This window comes from Magnolia sinica, chromosome 4 (assembly GCF_029962835.1).
Source record: "Magnolia sinica isolate HGM2019 chromosome 4, MsV1, whole genome shotgun sequence".
In the NCBI taxonomy this organism is placed as follows: Eukaryota; Viridiplantae; Streptophyta; class Magnoliopsida; order Magnoliales; family Magnoliaceae; genus Magnolia; species Magnolia sinica.
Window position 1 is genome coordinate 8,719,573 of NC_080576.1, and position 16,147 is coordinate 8,735,719.

The 16,147-nt window shown below is 38.9% G+C and overlaps 1 protein-coding gene across 5 annotated transcripts in view; it reads left to right on the forward strand.

The window, feature by feature from the left end:
* LOC131242353 (uncharacterized) overlaps positions 1 to 16,147 on the forward strand; it is a 57,995-nt gene that overhangs the window by 29,048 nt on the left and 12,800 nt on the right. For all 5 annotated transcript variants that reach the window (XM_058240945.1, XM_058240944.1, XM_058240941.1 and 2 more), the window contains 2 exons: positions 2,790 to 2,854; positions 3,099 to 3,274. In XM_058240945.1, coding sequence (XP_058096928.1) covers positions 2,790 to 2,854; positions 3,099 to 3,274 — 241 coding nt within the window. The remainder of the gene's footprint in view (positions 1 to 2,789; positions 2,855 to 3,098; positions 3,275 to 16,147) is intronic.

The window sequence follows — 16,147 nt, forward strand, 5'->3', positions numbered from 1 at the left end:
GTGAGTAGGGGAGGACTGCAAATCTCCCACTTGCAGTTTGCAAATGATACAATTATCTTTATTGAAGCTGAGGAGGGCATGGTGGACAACATACGAAAGACCATTAAATATTTTGAAGTGATTTCAAGGTTGAGAGTCAATTCTTCAAAGAGCAAAATATTGGGGGTTAGGATGGCCAAGGATGAGATAGGGCGTTCGGTGGGGATTTTTGGGTGTGATATTGGCTCTTTCCCTTCCTCTTATCTTGGTCTTCCTCTTTGCTTGAATTGAGTGCTCACTATTGATAATCTTCATAAGAGGGTGATGTGCATCCCCAATCCACTCCTTGTACTTTTATTTTTTGAAAGAAATGCGCTCCTTGTACTTAGCTATGCGGAATCAGTAAACCACTTGTTTGTTCATTGCCCATTTGCTAGATACATTTGGATGGCCTTTTGGAGGTGTTCGAGACCTTTTGGGTGGTGTTGGGCACTATTGAGGACCTTTTTCTCGCATGGCATGGAGGTGGTACTGGAAGAGATGGAAAGAAGCATTGGAGGCTGTGGTTATTGGCTATTCCGTGGTCTATTTGGGGCGAGAGAAACAACCGCCGCTTTAGGGATAAGAGTGCCCAGGTTTCTTTATCGTTTAGGGAGGACTTTGTTTTATGTTAGAGAGTGGGCTTCCAATCTGGATATTCCAGCAGATTGTTTTTCTTAATTGGGCTGGGATTCCTTTTGTAACTTTAGTGCCTTTTGTGCTCTTTTTTGAATAAAATCTTTATTGCCTTCAAAAAAAAATTGTCAATCTAGTTTCAACCGTTTCTGTCAAGCACTGAATTCTTTAACTCTTCTTCTTGCATTCATTATTTGGTAGTAGAACTTCATATCTTTAGCCTCTTCCTTAAGTCACGCCACTTTTGACTTCTTCCCTCTTAATCACCTTGTTAACCTTCTTTTATATATATATATATATATATTCAATTTTTAGTGCATTCCTCGAGTCTCTTCTCGGGACATTCCTCACCTTTCAATACAGCTCTTAGATGGCTTCCAAAAGTTTGCACCCTGCCTCTTCTAGCCCCTGAAAGTGTTCCTCACTCCACTCCATCGACTTTCAGATTTTTTGACCTTGATCATCAGTCTGTCTTGCCCATCCTTCTAACTCCATTTCTCTCCACCACCGCCTATCCCTCCCATTGAAACGCTCCTTTTCCAGTCACATCCCCTCGAACTTAAAAGTGATTGGGCCCTGATACATCATTTTGGATTCCAACACTATTGAACAGTGATCCAACAACTTGAAAGTGATTGGGACCCAATACATCATTTTGGATTCCAACACTATTGAACAGTGATCTGACGTATCCAGGATAATGTCCCTCCAGTTGCTGATATCACAATCTATCAATATGTGTCACTGTTGGCTTCTCCTGACTATTTGATCATCTGAAATTGACTCCTTCCATTGGTAGTTTGATCAATTCTTGGCACTCGATATAATATGAAAAGTCTTGCCTACTAATATTACTTCCACTCCCTTCTCAAAAGAAAACCGAATAACATTAAATCACCTTACACACACCAAGGTTCATTCATATCTCTCATTGATACTATCGAATTCAGCCAAACACTTTGGCCTTTCAATTGGGTCGTTCGGACCATAGACTGTTTGCAAATATCCATCCGAGTCTATACTTAATTTCCCCGAGTAATTTTGACATCAGAAACATGCTTATTTGCTTAGCTTCTCTGGTCAGATGATTTGCGTTCCATCTAACTGCAATCTCCCCTGATGCCTCTATCACATCAAGAGCTATCCCGTGGCAATCACTATAGACATTTTTCCCTTCATGAAAACCAAGGAAATTTTAGGGAAGGTTGGTTATCTCTCAAGAAAAGAGGATTGATCTAGTAGAGACCGAAAAATGGGATTTGAGTAGTTTAGTTTTTACGAGAGATGATCACAAACAGCCCCATCTTTCCCCCAATATGTCATGCATGTAAGCATGCAACACTAGAAGAATAATCAAGAAAATTCTTGGGGAAGTGGGCTCTCTCTCAAAAAAGAGTATTTGGTCCAGTAGACACCTAGAAATGGTATTTAATAGTTTATGAGAAATGAGAAATGATCACATGTAGCCCTGCCTTTCCCTCCAACATGTCATGTGTAGGCATACAAAAGATGAGCAAGACCATGCCTGTATGAAAATTGGGGGAATCCATTTATTTCGTGGGCCACTCATGTACATGGAGTCAGATAAGCTGCTTATCATTGATTTTGTTGGTGTGTTCCACCCAAGGAGTGGACCAGCCTGATTTTTGCCCCTTGTGATCTTCATTGCGTGGCCCACCTTATGCAGCACTGGTGATTAATTGGTGGGAAAGATGGTGCTGTATGTGAAAGTTTGCATTCAGTGCTTATAATGATCATTGTCCCTTTTTTTTTGGGGCGGGTGGGTGGGTGGGTGGGGGGTTGGTTGGTGGAACCCCTTTACCTGTTCCCACTCTTTCCTACGTAACCCTGTTTAAGAGGACCCTAGGGTGGCATCTCTTCTTTTTCTTGAGGGATTCCATTCAGGCACCAACTTTGGGGCCTCCAACCTACTTGCTTGGCAAATGCCTGGTTGGGTGCACTCATCTATGGTCCGAGTGAGGCGTGTGTGCGCAAGATGCATTTGACTATACTGATCTTCGTCCGCATTTAACTAATTCATTAATTTTCCAAAAGCTGATTGAACCATTTCCTGATGCTTTTCTTGACTCTAGGCCTAGTTATATTGTAACTTCTCTAAAGTATTACTGTTGCAGGAAATATGTTTCAAGTTTCAGAGCTAGTCGAACTGGCACACTGGGTTCCTTTTTTGATACGATTGGTAATATTCTTTTCTATAATTTAGTGTTTTGCTTCCCCCCCCTTTTTTTTTCTTGAATATGCTTGATATGTTATGACATATACATTCATTGTTGATGTTTATGTTTTTCTTTTTATGGGTGAACGACCGTGGATGGCTGAATCTAATATTCTTTTTACTGATATTTATTGAATTATAGAAACATATGTTCAATGAACAACTTTTTCTGTATGTATCCTATACTGAATATTGGCTGATCTTGCAGAGTTGGTCTGGCGTTGCATGCTCAGAAAACAGCTTGAGAAACTCTTGGCCATCATCCTTGGCTTGATGTCAGCTGCAATTCTTTTAGCAGAGGCCACTCTACTGCCAAGTGGAGTTGATTTGTCTCTTTTCTCCATTCTAATTAATGCTGTAGGAAAGCAAGAGATGCTTGTGCAGGTAAATTTTAAAATCAATTTTATTGAGTCTTGTTTCCACTGTCACAATTTTCCCTTCAATTGCTCCCTAGGTAAAAGAATCCTTTCATTCTGTGGAAGCAGTTACCTTCTATCTCAAAAAATTTCATACCAGGGTTCAAAGTTCAAAACATATGTAAAATTCCATGTGATGCCCTTAGAAGTATGGTTGACCTTATAAATTGTGCCTCTCTACTTGTGACATGCTTGTATCCGTTGTCATGCATGTCTATGGAAGATACTTTGGATTATACATTACTTGTTCTAAAGTTTTTTGCATGTTGATTTTCAGGAAAAAAAGAGAGTTTTTGCATGTTCATCCCTATTCTATGCAGACTTTTTTTATTTGGGTATCTGTTTGAGGATGTTATTGCTATTTAACTGCTTATGGTGTATAAATTTCCCATTTAAGGGTGTTAGAGAAGGAGAGGAGAATTTGTGAAAGAGAAAGAGAGCACAGTGGACTAGGATGTCCAACCTTATCTTATCTATAATAATAGGAGAGAAGATACAAATACACATATGCCCTTATTATGAAGGAAAAATTAAAGAAAGACTACGGGGCAATTAAGGAAAGCATAAAACAAAGAGAAAAAGAGAAAAAAAAGAGGCTAAGGTTAAGGCCCATGACACATAAGGCATGCATGTACCTGTGGGCCCAATCATAGGCCCATACACATACACATATACTCCCCTTCAAGCTGAGGCAAAGATATTAATCGGGCCTAAATTGCCAAGAATATGTCGTTCAACTTCTACTATGAAAGCTTTTGTGAAGATATATGCCAAATACTCGGAAGAATAAACAAATGGAGCGGAAACAACACCTGCAACAACCTTCTCACGAATAAAGTGATTGTCAACTTCAATATGTTTTGTGTGTTCATGAAAAACAAGATTAGAGGTAATGTGAATAACAACTTCATTGTTACAGTACATCAGCACAGGAGTCTTCATAAAAATCCCAATTAAGAAACAAAGCTTTTCAACCATGTAAGTTCACTATTGTATTCGCCATAGCACGATATTCTGCTTCATCACTAGTGACGCAGGACAACTAACCACATGCTCTAAAAGCTTGAACTGATAGAGCGTGGCAAATCGATCCCTTTTATCTCATAGCTTAGGCCCCACATCCCATGGGTTAGGTCCTTGGCCAAACCCACCCCTCCCCCCCCCTCGTGGGCCCCACATCACATGGGTTCCGCCTCACACGAGCCACCCACCTCACACGGGCTATCCACCCCAAGTGTGCCCCTGCATCCCACTGGCCATTCCACTCGAGCCCAGTGTGAAAATGCCCCTGCATTAACTGGACTGCTATAACTGTCTGCTTCTTAATCTTCCAAGTGACTAAATTCCTACTAAAAAAGTACAGTAGCCCGATGTAGTGTGACGATCATAATCTGCATCAAAATACCTCTCAATATCAAGATTATGATGATGACTAAAGAGAATACCACACCCCAAGAATTATTTAATGTAGCTCAAGATGCAACGAATGGCTTTAAGATTATTAGAATGGGTGGCATGCATGAAATTATTAACCAAACTCACTGCATGAGATAAATCTAGTTGAGTAATAGTCAACTATATTAATCCGCCAACTAAGCACTAATACATGCGAGGATTATCAAGAAGTTCTCCATCATCTACCCTAAGTTTCTTGTTAACTTTCAATGGAGAATCAGTGGGTTTGACACAAAGATTCCTAGTTGAGGTCAACAAATCTTGAGCATATTTTTGTTGAGACAAAACTATGCCATTTTTCGGACTATGAGCTTTCAATTCCAAGAAAGTATTTTAATGGTCCCAAATCTTTAATATCAAATACCTTAGGTATAATTTCAGCTCTGAAATGCATTGACATCATCACATGTAATAAAAATATCATTCACATACACGCTCACAATAATAGTCTCCTTTGCATGTCACTTTAGAAAATGATCAGAATGGATAAAGCATAAAACCAATACTAATCAAGGCCCTACTAAACTTTTCAAATCGGGCGCAAGAAGCCTGCTTCAACCCATATATTGCCTTCTTCAGATGACATACCTTACTTTCAAGCAAATCAAGGAGGAGGAAGCATATAGATCTTCTTGATCAATCACCATTTAAAAAAGAGTTCTTAACATCCAACTGATGCAATGGTCAATTTAAATTGTCAGCAAGAGAATGCCCATATAGAGTTCATTTTAGCAACTAGAGCAAATGTTTCAAAATAATCCTCACTAAAGGTTTGTGTAAAACCTTTGCCTATAAGGCGGGCTTTATGGCGAGCTATACTTCTATCGGGATTGTACTTGAGAACATGTACCCAATGAGAACCTTCAGGATTCTTTCCGGTGGTAACTCAATCCTCCTCCCATATATGATTTTTTTTTTAAGAGCTACCATATCCTCCATAGCTCGGTGCCATAAAGGAGAAATAAGAGCCTCCTTAAGATCTTTTGGAATGGTGGATGAAGAACACTCAATACTGAAACAAAGGACCGATGTTGAGTAATAAGAAATGATAAGAAACAAACCTCTGAATAAGATGAGAGGTACACGGTCTTTTTGCTTTTTTGACAACAAGAGGTAAATTTAAGGCTTATTCTAAATAAGCATCACCATAAATAGGCAATCAAGTCAGAACACTATCAGTACATGTAGCTGAAGGAGCATGCTTCATGGTGTCTTAAGAAATAATGGGTTTACAAACATTCCTTTGTTCATATAATTTCAAGTTTGACTTAGTGGAATTTAGTAGCAACTTTATTTCTAGCATTGTCAAGTTTGAACACACAAACACTATCTGATCAAACTCAAGAACAAAAATAAGAAGAACCATAGAATGTCTCCCCCTTTATATAAAAAAAAAGTATGGGATATTTTCAAAACATTTTTTAGTAAGAAAATCAAAACATTTATATCCCTTTTTTGAAGAACAATGCATTTGATGGCTCTATTTGACAATTTGTTTCTAAGAGGGTCGGTGTTCTAGACATAATGTACACACCCAAAGACACGCGGGGGAATATCAGAGATTGGATAGAAGTCTGAAAATTTCGTATGGGAGACTTTCCAGAAAGAACTTTAGTGGGAAGACAATTGATCAGATTGCAAGTTTTAAGAATAGCATATGACCAAAGAGATTTAAGAGTAGACATTCCAACTAGAAGAGCTAGAGTGACTTCTAAAGGATGTATTTTCTTCCTTTTAGCTATGCCATTTTATTGTGTAGTATATGCATATATGGTTTGAGAGTTAATGTCATGCTCTTAAAAATAACATATCATAGTATAGGAAATATACTCTTTTTCATTATTTGTACGAAGGGTTCAATACTTGCATTAAATTTATTTTTAACCCAATTATGAAACATTTTGAAAATAGAGTTCCTCATCTCTAGATTTCATTAAATAAATCCATGTTATACGAGATACATCATTAATAAACAAGACATTATTTAAATCCATTAGAACAATAAGAATTGGACCCCAAACATCCGAACGAATCAAAGAAAAAATTCTACTGGAATGTTTCTCCACAGGCGGATAGACGAACTTATGGTATTTGGCTACAACATGAGCCTCACACTTTAAAATTTTAACATCACCAAACTCAACTGGCACTGGTAATAAAGATTGTAATACTAGACTCGATTGATGCTGGTAATGAAGACTATAATAGTAGACTCGAAGGATGACCAAACCTACAATTGCAAAGATAAAGGTCTTCCTTTTGGACACTTAGACATCAATTGAAGTATTCAAATAAAAAAGGTATCAACCATCCTTCTCATGTCCACCACCAAGCAACTTCTTCATCTTTAGACCCTGAAAAATAAAATAATTAGGTTACCTTACTAATTGATAACAAATTAGATGTAATGTTAGGCACTAGCATGACAGATAGCAAGGAAACAGATATAGTACCCTTACCCCCAATGGGAGTTAAGAGTACTATCTGCCAAGTTCACACATCCTAAACTTGAATTGGGAGCAAACAAAGAAAAAAAGTTAGATGTACCTATCATATGATTGGTGGCCCCTGAATCAATGACCCAAGGGCTTGATGCAGAGGTAGTATGAAGAATAGTTGATGCATTACCTGTTTGAGCCAAGGAAGTGGATGATGAGGCCTTATTTTGAGTAGCATCTTTTAACAAAGCATCATACACAAATTTTGAGAGATGAACAACATCACTAGTTGATGGAATTGTAGGTGAAGTTGAGTAAGGAACCGAGTCCCCAGCAGTAGTTTGAAAATCCCTGCCATCTGAAGCAATAGAGTTAGCAGCTTGGCCCGGATGTATACCATGAAGAACCCAACAATAATCCACAGTATGTTCTAGTCTACTAAAGCGAGTACACAATCAATCGATGCCACGACCACCTTCAATACCATGGCCACTATCACGTTCTCCTCTTCCTTGCCCTTTAACATGACCAGCATTAACATAATCAAAGTTTCGAAAACCTGTCACTAGAGCAGACTTTTCAACCACAATCGATCCTTAGCAATGCAACGCTTCTCATAACGCAATAATAGTGTATATATGCTATTAAGTGATGGTAAAGAGGGTGAACCAAGAATCTGCGCGCAAATTGGTTCAAACTCTGTACTAAGGCCTGCTAATAACTCAAAAATTCTTTTCTTCTCAATGCTCTTCTTATATGCCTTTGCATCTGTGGAACATACAAAACGAAGTTCATTTAGAATAGATAATTCCTGCAACAGACCATGCATCTCGGCATGATAGTCGGACAATGATTGTTTCCCTTGTCTCAGATTTCCAATGTCTTGATATATATTATAATTCGAGCCATATTATTCTGATCTACATACAGTTAATGGGCAGTTTGCCAAATCTCACAAGCAGCATATAGCAAAAAAATGTCATTGCTAACTTTTGGTTTTATCGAATTCAGAAGCTAGGACATGACAAGCAAGTTATTTGATTTCCAGTCTCTATATGAAGGACTAAACAACTGAGGTTCTGTGATACTGCCATTTATATATCCCAACTTTTTTTCATCTCAATGGCTTTCAACCATTGTAGGTACTTGTTGGACTTAAGTTTGTGTTGTAATCTATAAACCAGGATCTTCATAATGAACAATCAATCGTTCCATCTTAGAGTTAACAAGATCAATTGCTTCAGAAGTAAACGAAGAGGCCATAGAGTGAGAGAACCAACGATGAGAGAAAGGGCCTTACGGCTGGACGAATAGATCAGAAAGAAGCCTACAAAATTGCCCAAACGACAACAACCAAAAAACTCTTACTGTGCAAACTGGATGTTGAAAATTTTGAGAAAAAATGACTTAATATCTCCAGCCATTCATTAAAAAACAGCAAATCCTTCAAAAATGGAATTGAATAAGAATTTCCAGCAACATCGTCAACCGAACAGTAGAAAAAATCAGCAAGGGTTTCAACCACATATCAAAGGGGCTTCAAATCCAACAACACATCTATCGGATCACCAAAAATCTTAATCGATTAGCAAAGGGGCTCCAAATTCAGCAACACATTATTCAAAATCCTTAAAAAATTCCACCCGCAAGCCACCTCCCTCTTACCAATTACAACAAGTCAGTGAGGAAAATGCTTTACAACTCTCAAAACAGAAAAAAGAATGAAGAAGGAGAAAAGGGTGAAAGGAAAATAAGAAAAGAGGGGGAAAAAGAAAAAGAAAAGAAGATTATGGGGCTGGGTGGGGGGGGACCAAAAAGAAAAGAAGATCACGAAGGGAACCACTTGTTTGGAAACACAAGATTAAGAAGAAGAAGAAGAAAAAAAAGATCACGAAGGGAGCAACTTGTTTAGAAAGTTTAGAAGAATAAAGCACATGATTAAGAAGGAAAAAAAGAAAGAAGGAAAGAGCCCTAGGAGCACTTAGGCTTTGATAACATGTCGGAGGAGGAGAGAATGTGAGGGAAAGAGAGAAAGAGAGCACATAGGGTTGGGATGTCGAGCCCTATCTTATTTATAATAATAGGAGGGAAGGTACAATAACATATGTGCCCTTGTTATGAAGGAAAAACTAAAGAAAGACTAGGAGCACATAAGGAAAGCATAAAGCAAAGATAAAAATGGGAAAAGGCTAAGACTAAGGCCCATAACACATAAGACCCTGGTGTATGTACCTGTGGGCCCAATCATGGGCCCATACACACATACACCTACAAAGGGTATATGGGCCATGTTAGATTTGGGATTGTTTTTGCTCAGTGCTGCAAATGTTTTGAGAATGATTATGCAATCAAGTTTGGTTTCAACTGATCAGTTCGATGCAAGTTTGACATGTCTTTTCACGTCGACTGATTGAGATCTTGGCGACAAAACTGAATTGAGTGAAAGTAGAAACAAAAGTGATTCCGATTATATGCATGGGTCTATGATAAATGAAGACTCAGATAATATATAGGTGAATCAGGTGGTTTGTGCCTTGTATTAAACAGACTAATTGTATTAACGATGAATTGCAAACTTTTGATTTCTTTTACATTTAGGAGACTATACTAGCGATCATCTATTTTTGGATAAATGACTAAGAATTTCATCGGAGGCCAAAAATGATTACCTTACATATCTATAGGATCGAATCCATTTGACTCTAATTGTCTAACAGGAGAGCGGACAACTAATGCATTCCACTTATTGAACGGGGTCTATGGTCGGTCTGTGACCCCTCCCCCCAATAACGAAGAGATCTTGGCAGAAATACCACATAAAATTGAGCACAATTTTGCAAGGAAATTACCCCACTTGTTTCTCAAGAAGATATGGGACATCTTTCCTTTATCAAGGGTTCTACTAGTTGATATCTTTCCACAAATAATTGAAATTCAATTTCTTGATTTGTATCTTCAATTTTGGAAGGCTTAAAAAAAATCTTCAATTTTTGGAAGCTTATTGAGAGAGAGAGACAGTGACAAGAAGATATTGGAACATCAATTTGGAAGAGATGATGGACGCAGGAGTTCTTTTTGGTCATGGTACTAGAAAATGGAATTCTAGAATGGTTGGCACCTCACATCTCTAAGCCATACGAGCAGAAAACCTCCTATACGTTTCTAGTAGAGAGAGAGTGACAAGAAGATACTAGAACATCAATTTGGAAGAGATGATGGAGGCAGGAGTTCATTTTGGTCATGGTCTTAGAAAATGGAATCCTAAAATGGCCGGCACCTTACATCTTTGAGCGATACAAGCAGAAAACCTCTATACGTTTCTAGTAGAGAGAGAGTGACAAGAAGATATTGGAACATCAATTTGGAAGAGATGATGGAGGCAGGAGTTCATTTTGGTCATGGTCCTAGAAAATGGAATCCTAAAATGGCTGGCACCTTACATCTTTGAGCGATACAAGCAGAAAACCTCCTATACGTTTCTAATAGAGAGAGTGTGTGTGATAAGAAGATATTGGAACATCAATTTGGAAGAGAAAAATTGGAGAAATTTTGAATTTTCCTAAATTTTCGCAAATAGGCACGTCTTCTTCCAAATCCTAAAATTAGAATGTATGTGATGATGATTTCATCAAACACTCCTAAATACTCTGAAATGGGGGCCAATTGACCATTGATCAAAGTGAAATTTTGAGATTTTTAAAAAAAAAAACATTTTAATTAGTTTTTAATTAAAAACAATTTTTCTTGAGAAATCCCCAAATTACCAAGAATCAATAGATCATGTTTGTTACATTTTTGATTTTGTGTTTGGACACAATGATTGCAATCAATTTGCACGAAATTGGGAAATTTCAATTTTTTCCAAATTTTCTCAACTCACTTGGCTTATATCCCCAAAATCTCGAAATCAAAGCTCTAAATCCATGATTTTTCACGTAAAACATGAAGAATCATAGATTTGTAACCATTTGACACTGATTTAACATGATTTATAACAAAAAATGATAAAAATTCAAAAATGCTCACTAGATTGAACAAGTGTGATATATCTCGACAATACCTATGCGTTTCGTATAGCACAAGTGGGATATAAGATATATCATAGGATATATCAGTCGATATCGTCGATGTTGAAAACATTGACCACTACCTTGTGATCCTGGATGCAACAAAGGATTTGTATAAGTGTGCCTGAATATTCCCCCCTCCGTAAAACTGGACTTCTCTTTCCCTCAAGAAACAAAAAGAAAAGAAGAAAGCATTGAATCTCTTCTTTCATGTGATCGTGAATGGCACTATCTTGTATGAAATGGTTTTTCGTGCTATACACTACGATTGAGAAACATGAACCTCCTATGTACTACCATTTGGGTACCTCTAAAAGGAGGCGTTCTTCTTTCCGGGCCCTACATAATTCCTGCCACTGTCAACTAAATCCAGCAAAATCTCAAAACTTTTCATATATACCAGATTCACACGAAAATGCAAAAGGTAAAGATGCTTCTTCAACTTAATAAAACCAGGGTTCAAATATAACCCAGAACCCACAAAAATCCTAAGTTTGTCTCCTTGAAAAAAAAGAGGGACGACAACCATACCAATAACTCCTCCATAAAACTGAATAAACAGCTCACATACCTCATAACTAAACCCTATAGCTAAGAAATCTCAGCCTTTGATGATTCAACTGAACTCTATAATTCTGCTAAGCTAGACTATCATAAAAAGGGTAAATAAATCCTATGTAACTCCCTAACTAAACACCAAGTAGCATCCATTCGTGGACTAATAAAAGGCGTAGAAGGCCTTCTGAGCATTAGTCCTTCAGCTCCATTCCCTAAAAATAGGCATTATGTCCCATATACCACATGTGATTGGGCTCTTTGGCTGAACAAGCCCCCACATGCAGATACATATCTGGATCCAGTCATAAATAGCATTCTTTTGCAAGGATACCGATGTCAACACCTGGGTGACAAACTTTTTGTTTGTCCCCAGAGAGATTGCACAAGTCCTCTCTTTCTAGAGACTTGAACTGCTTCTGTATCCTCTAGAGCCAAATCTGGACCGTTTGCACACCACTTCTTCAGTGCTGTTTATACAGCCAGATGGAGTTTGGGTGCTCTACATTTTATGTAGAAGCTTGACAATGTCAAAGGGTTTGTATATAGTCTATATATACCTACCAGTTGGACTTGTGGTCCCACAGTCCAACCCTATTGCATTTAGTGCCTGTTTGTTTCGCCAATTACCCTAGTAATGTAAAGGAAAAGTGTCATCATTACAATTAAAGCTGGGCATTTCTGACCCGATCCAAACCGAACCGAAGGCCTGGATCTGTGCGGTTCGAGTAGGGACAATCAAATCCGATCGTTCATCGGATCGAGTTCGGATCGTGGTCAATCCGGACCGATCTGATCCGGATCTATTATTAAGTATATATATTTTTAAAATATTTTTTATTTTTTACTTTTTTTTACCCATTTTTATATTCTCTTTTACTTTTAAGTTTTTACCCCCACACCCGAACGACTGATGTTTGATTTTTTGTAAACCATCTAGACCGTAAAAGTAGGTCGATGGAGATCATCAGACGAGGTTGAAATTAGACTGATCTTCTGACTGGGCGGCTTATGATGTCACAGCCAATGGGCGACTGATGTTTTGGGTCTAGGTGTGCCCTATCTTAACGTTCTGTAGGCCTGATTTTTCTAGTAGATGATCATCGAGGTGTGGCTAATCTTTACAACGGATCAAATTTTTCGAAAATAACACACATCCTACAGGAAAAGATGGGGCTGTATGTGCAAGTTCACATGCATGATCACTGCTTGGCAGGGTTGAGTTTGCATCACGTTACTGTGTTTCCTAACCCCACAAGCGTGCCTTCATACCTGTTCGTACATTTTTGTGAGGATGGGGATTATCCAAGCCGTGCAACGGATAGGCCCACCGTGTAGATAAGCTCCACCAAGAAATGATGTTGGTCACTCATATGATTGGCCACACGTGTTCGTAAGAAATGAACGGCTAAAGGCTGCGCTATCTCCATATCCAACGTGCATATGTAGTCCCTTAGCAACTAGATGACAACGATTATGGAGACAAGTAATCTTCAAAGTGGGCCCCATCTTTTCACGGCTTGGATCTCAACAATGTATTCAAGCCTTTTTGTATAGGCGGACGTGTGTAGGATTTTGGAGTTGGGGTAGATAAGGCAGGCGGCAATTAACCCGATTTCTTGTGAGACACGCCAGTGATACAGCTGGTGTAGATACGTGTCATGCAAAGACGAGCTCCGAGTTGTATGAATGGCTCAAATGAGATCAAAGTTATAGGGGCCCCACCTTAACTTTTATTTTCCATCTAATCTGTTAATAAGGCTAAAAATACGTGGGTGAATAGGAAAAAACAAATTTCATGTTGTTCTGAAACTTCTGTTATCTCCAAAAAGGTTTCAATGGTAAACGTTCAATCCCCAATTGTTTTTTGCAATGTGGTGCAACTGATCTTTAGATCTGTCTTATTTTTCAGCTCAAGCCTTAAGACGAGCTCTCCAAATGGATGGATGGTTTAGATATAACACATGCCTCATAATTTGACCCACAGACCCAACCCAACCCGATTCGAACTCTACCCAACCCGATCCAACTCGGTTTCCCTAACCGAGTCGAACTTGGTTCGGGTCAGGCCAATCGTGCATCAGATTGGTTCGAGGCAGATGTCCCGGACTCAGTCCCGGATCGGATTGAGTTCGGGTCGGCCCAAGTAGATTTCGGACCGAATCGAGTTGGACCCAATCCGATCCGACTCAGTCCGATGCCCAGCTCTAATTACAATTTTACCACCATCAAGCCAAACACGGGAATGGTCGGTTAAATGTAGATGTATTCAAGAGATAGGTAAATGAATTTGTAATCATTGCACTTTTTCATGGCATTATTATGAAAATCTCAAATCCGGACATCGACATCAATGTATTTTGGTGATGGTTTAATATTAAAGCAATGTGAAAATGTCATCATTATGATTTCACTGCCAATACACCAAACACAAGAGTCAACAGTCAAATGCCGATGTTGTTAGGAGACGGGTAAAGTAATTTCTAATCATTGTACATTTCCTTTACATCATCGTGGTAATTGGTGAAACAAACAGGCCCTTGAAGTCTTCCCATTGAAAATTTATGGGTCCCATGTCTAATTAGATGGTGGATCTTGGCATCCATCAGCTAATAATGGGGTCCACTGTAAGGGGTCAGAATTGCTAAGGAATGTTGAATTGTGTTTGGTATGACATTGAATTTGTATGGTTGACAATATTGAATTCTTTGGGTACTCGTAAACATGCCAACGTAAGAATAAGAGGTTGTAAAGGAAGGATCAGGAAAAATGCTCCCAAATCTAATGGAATGTAACATAGTGGCTGACCCTTTGGAAAATCTGGCCTTAATACACTTTCAGGTGATAGTTATTCATAGTTTTTTATACACTGCTACTATGAGTTTTTTTGTGTGTATTTCGTCAATGATTTTAAGAAAACTCCATGATGCAGGACATGGAAATTAAACATGATATGTAAGATTCAGACTTTAGATCATACTAATTTAGAAACATTCACAAAACTTCCACATCCCACATAAAGTCAAGCATTCAATCAAGGGGAATCTACAAGGGTCAAAGCCTACACATGCTAGGCTAGATAAATTAAAATTATAAACCAAACAATGATCAAAGGAGAGTAGATTCATCCACACATGCAAAGGATTATTTCCCCAATCAAAGGGATTTACATGTTTCAATTCGGGAAACCCTAGGATTGAAAAAGGGGAATAGAAATTGGGATTTAGGATAATCTAGGGTTAGGGCTAGGGAAATATAGTGAGAGATGAGTGAAAGAGAGGAAAGAGAGAACTTGGGATCAGTCCACGCGTGTGGGCAGCAAGCAGGCCTGACGCACGTGCGTGGATTGTGGCCCGCACGTGTGTGGGGCCCACGAACCCAAAAGGGGTCAGCAATGGGTTGGTTGGCCAGGGGTGGGCCACCCACACCCCAATTTTCAGATCGAACGGATGACTAGTTTGAGCACGGTGCTCCGCCGAAGTTTCAGCCTGATGCAGGGCTTGATTCTAGAAATATGCTATAGAGAAAGATTGGCTGCAAAATAAAGGTGAATTTGAAGAGTAGATGGCTGTGAGATGATGATTATGGATGGTAGGAGATGGGGGTGATTTGAGATGGGTGTGGCTTTACACCATGGTAGTTAGCCCTTCGAAGAAGGGAGAGTTTCGCACCCAATAAGATTTCCACAACTCAGAGAATTAGAAAAGCAGGAAAACATAGAATTTTATTCATAATATTCAATGAGAAAAACCCTACAAGGGGTTGCCTATTTATAAGAAAAACCTATACCCCAAAAGCTACGCCATGCGCGCACCCTATTACTTAGAGACGAAGTAACAAAAATAATAACTAATCAAAGCAATCTAAACCGTCCATGATATTCCTAATAACAATAATAAGCAAAACTCAAAGAACTAGATCATTTAGAGTAGTGGGCCCCGATCATGAGATCAAATGGTGGGATTCGCATGACGATCGGGTCCACTCCAAGGAACCAAAACATAGTCCTCTAACTGGGAGACCCTCCTTGGACGTCGTCATTGATTCAGATCGATGGTGGGGCCCTCGCGTACGTGCGTAGGGGGGCGTGCGTGTGCGCGAGATGTCCCTTTAACTCTCCCCGGCTACGAAGATTTCGCCATTGGCGAAACAAAACTCTTAAACCGCTCCAAGATGTCAGGATCAACTCGTTGAAGTTCCTCAGTGAGCCACGTACTATCTGAAGCTGGGCATGACTTCCACTTAACCATGTACTTTTAAAACCTGCTGTTCGACGTTGATACTATCTGATGATCTAGAATATCCTCTATCTCCTCTCTAGGTGTG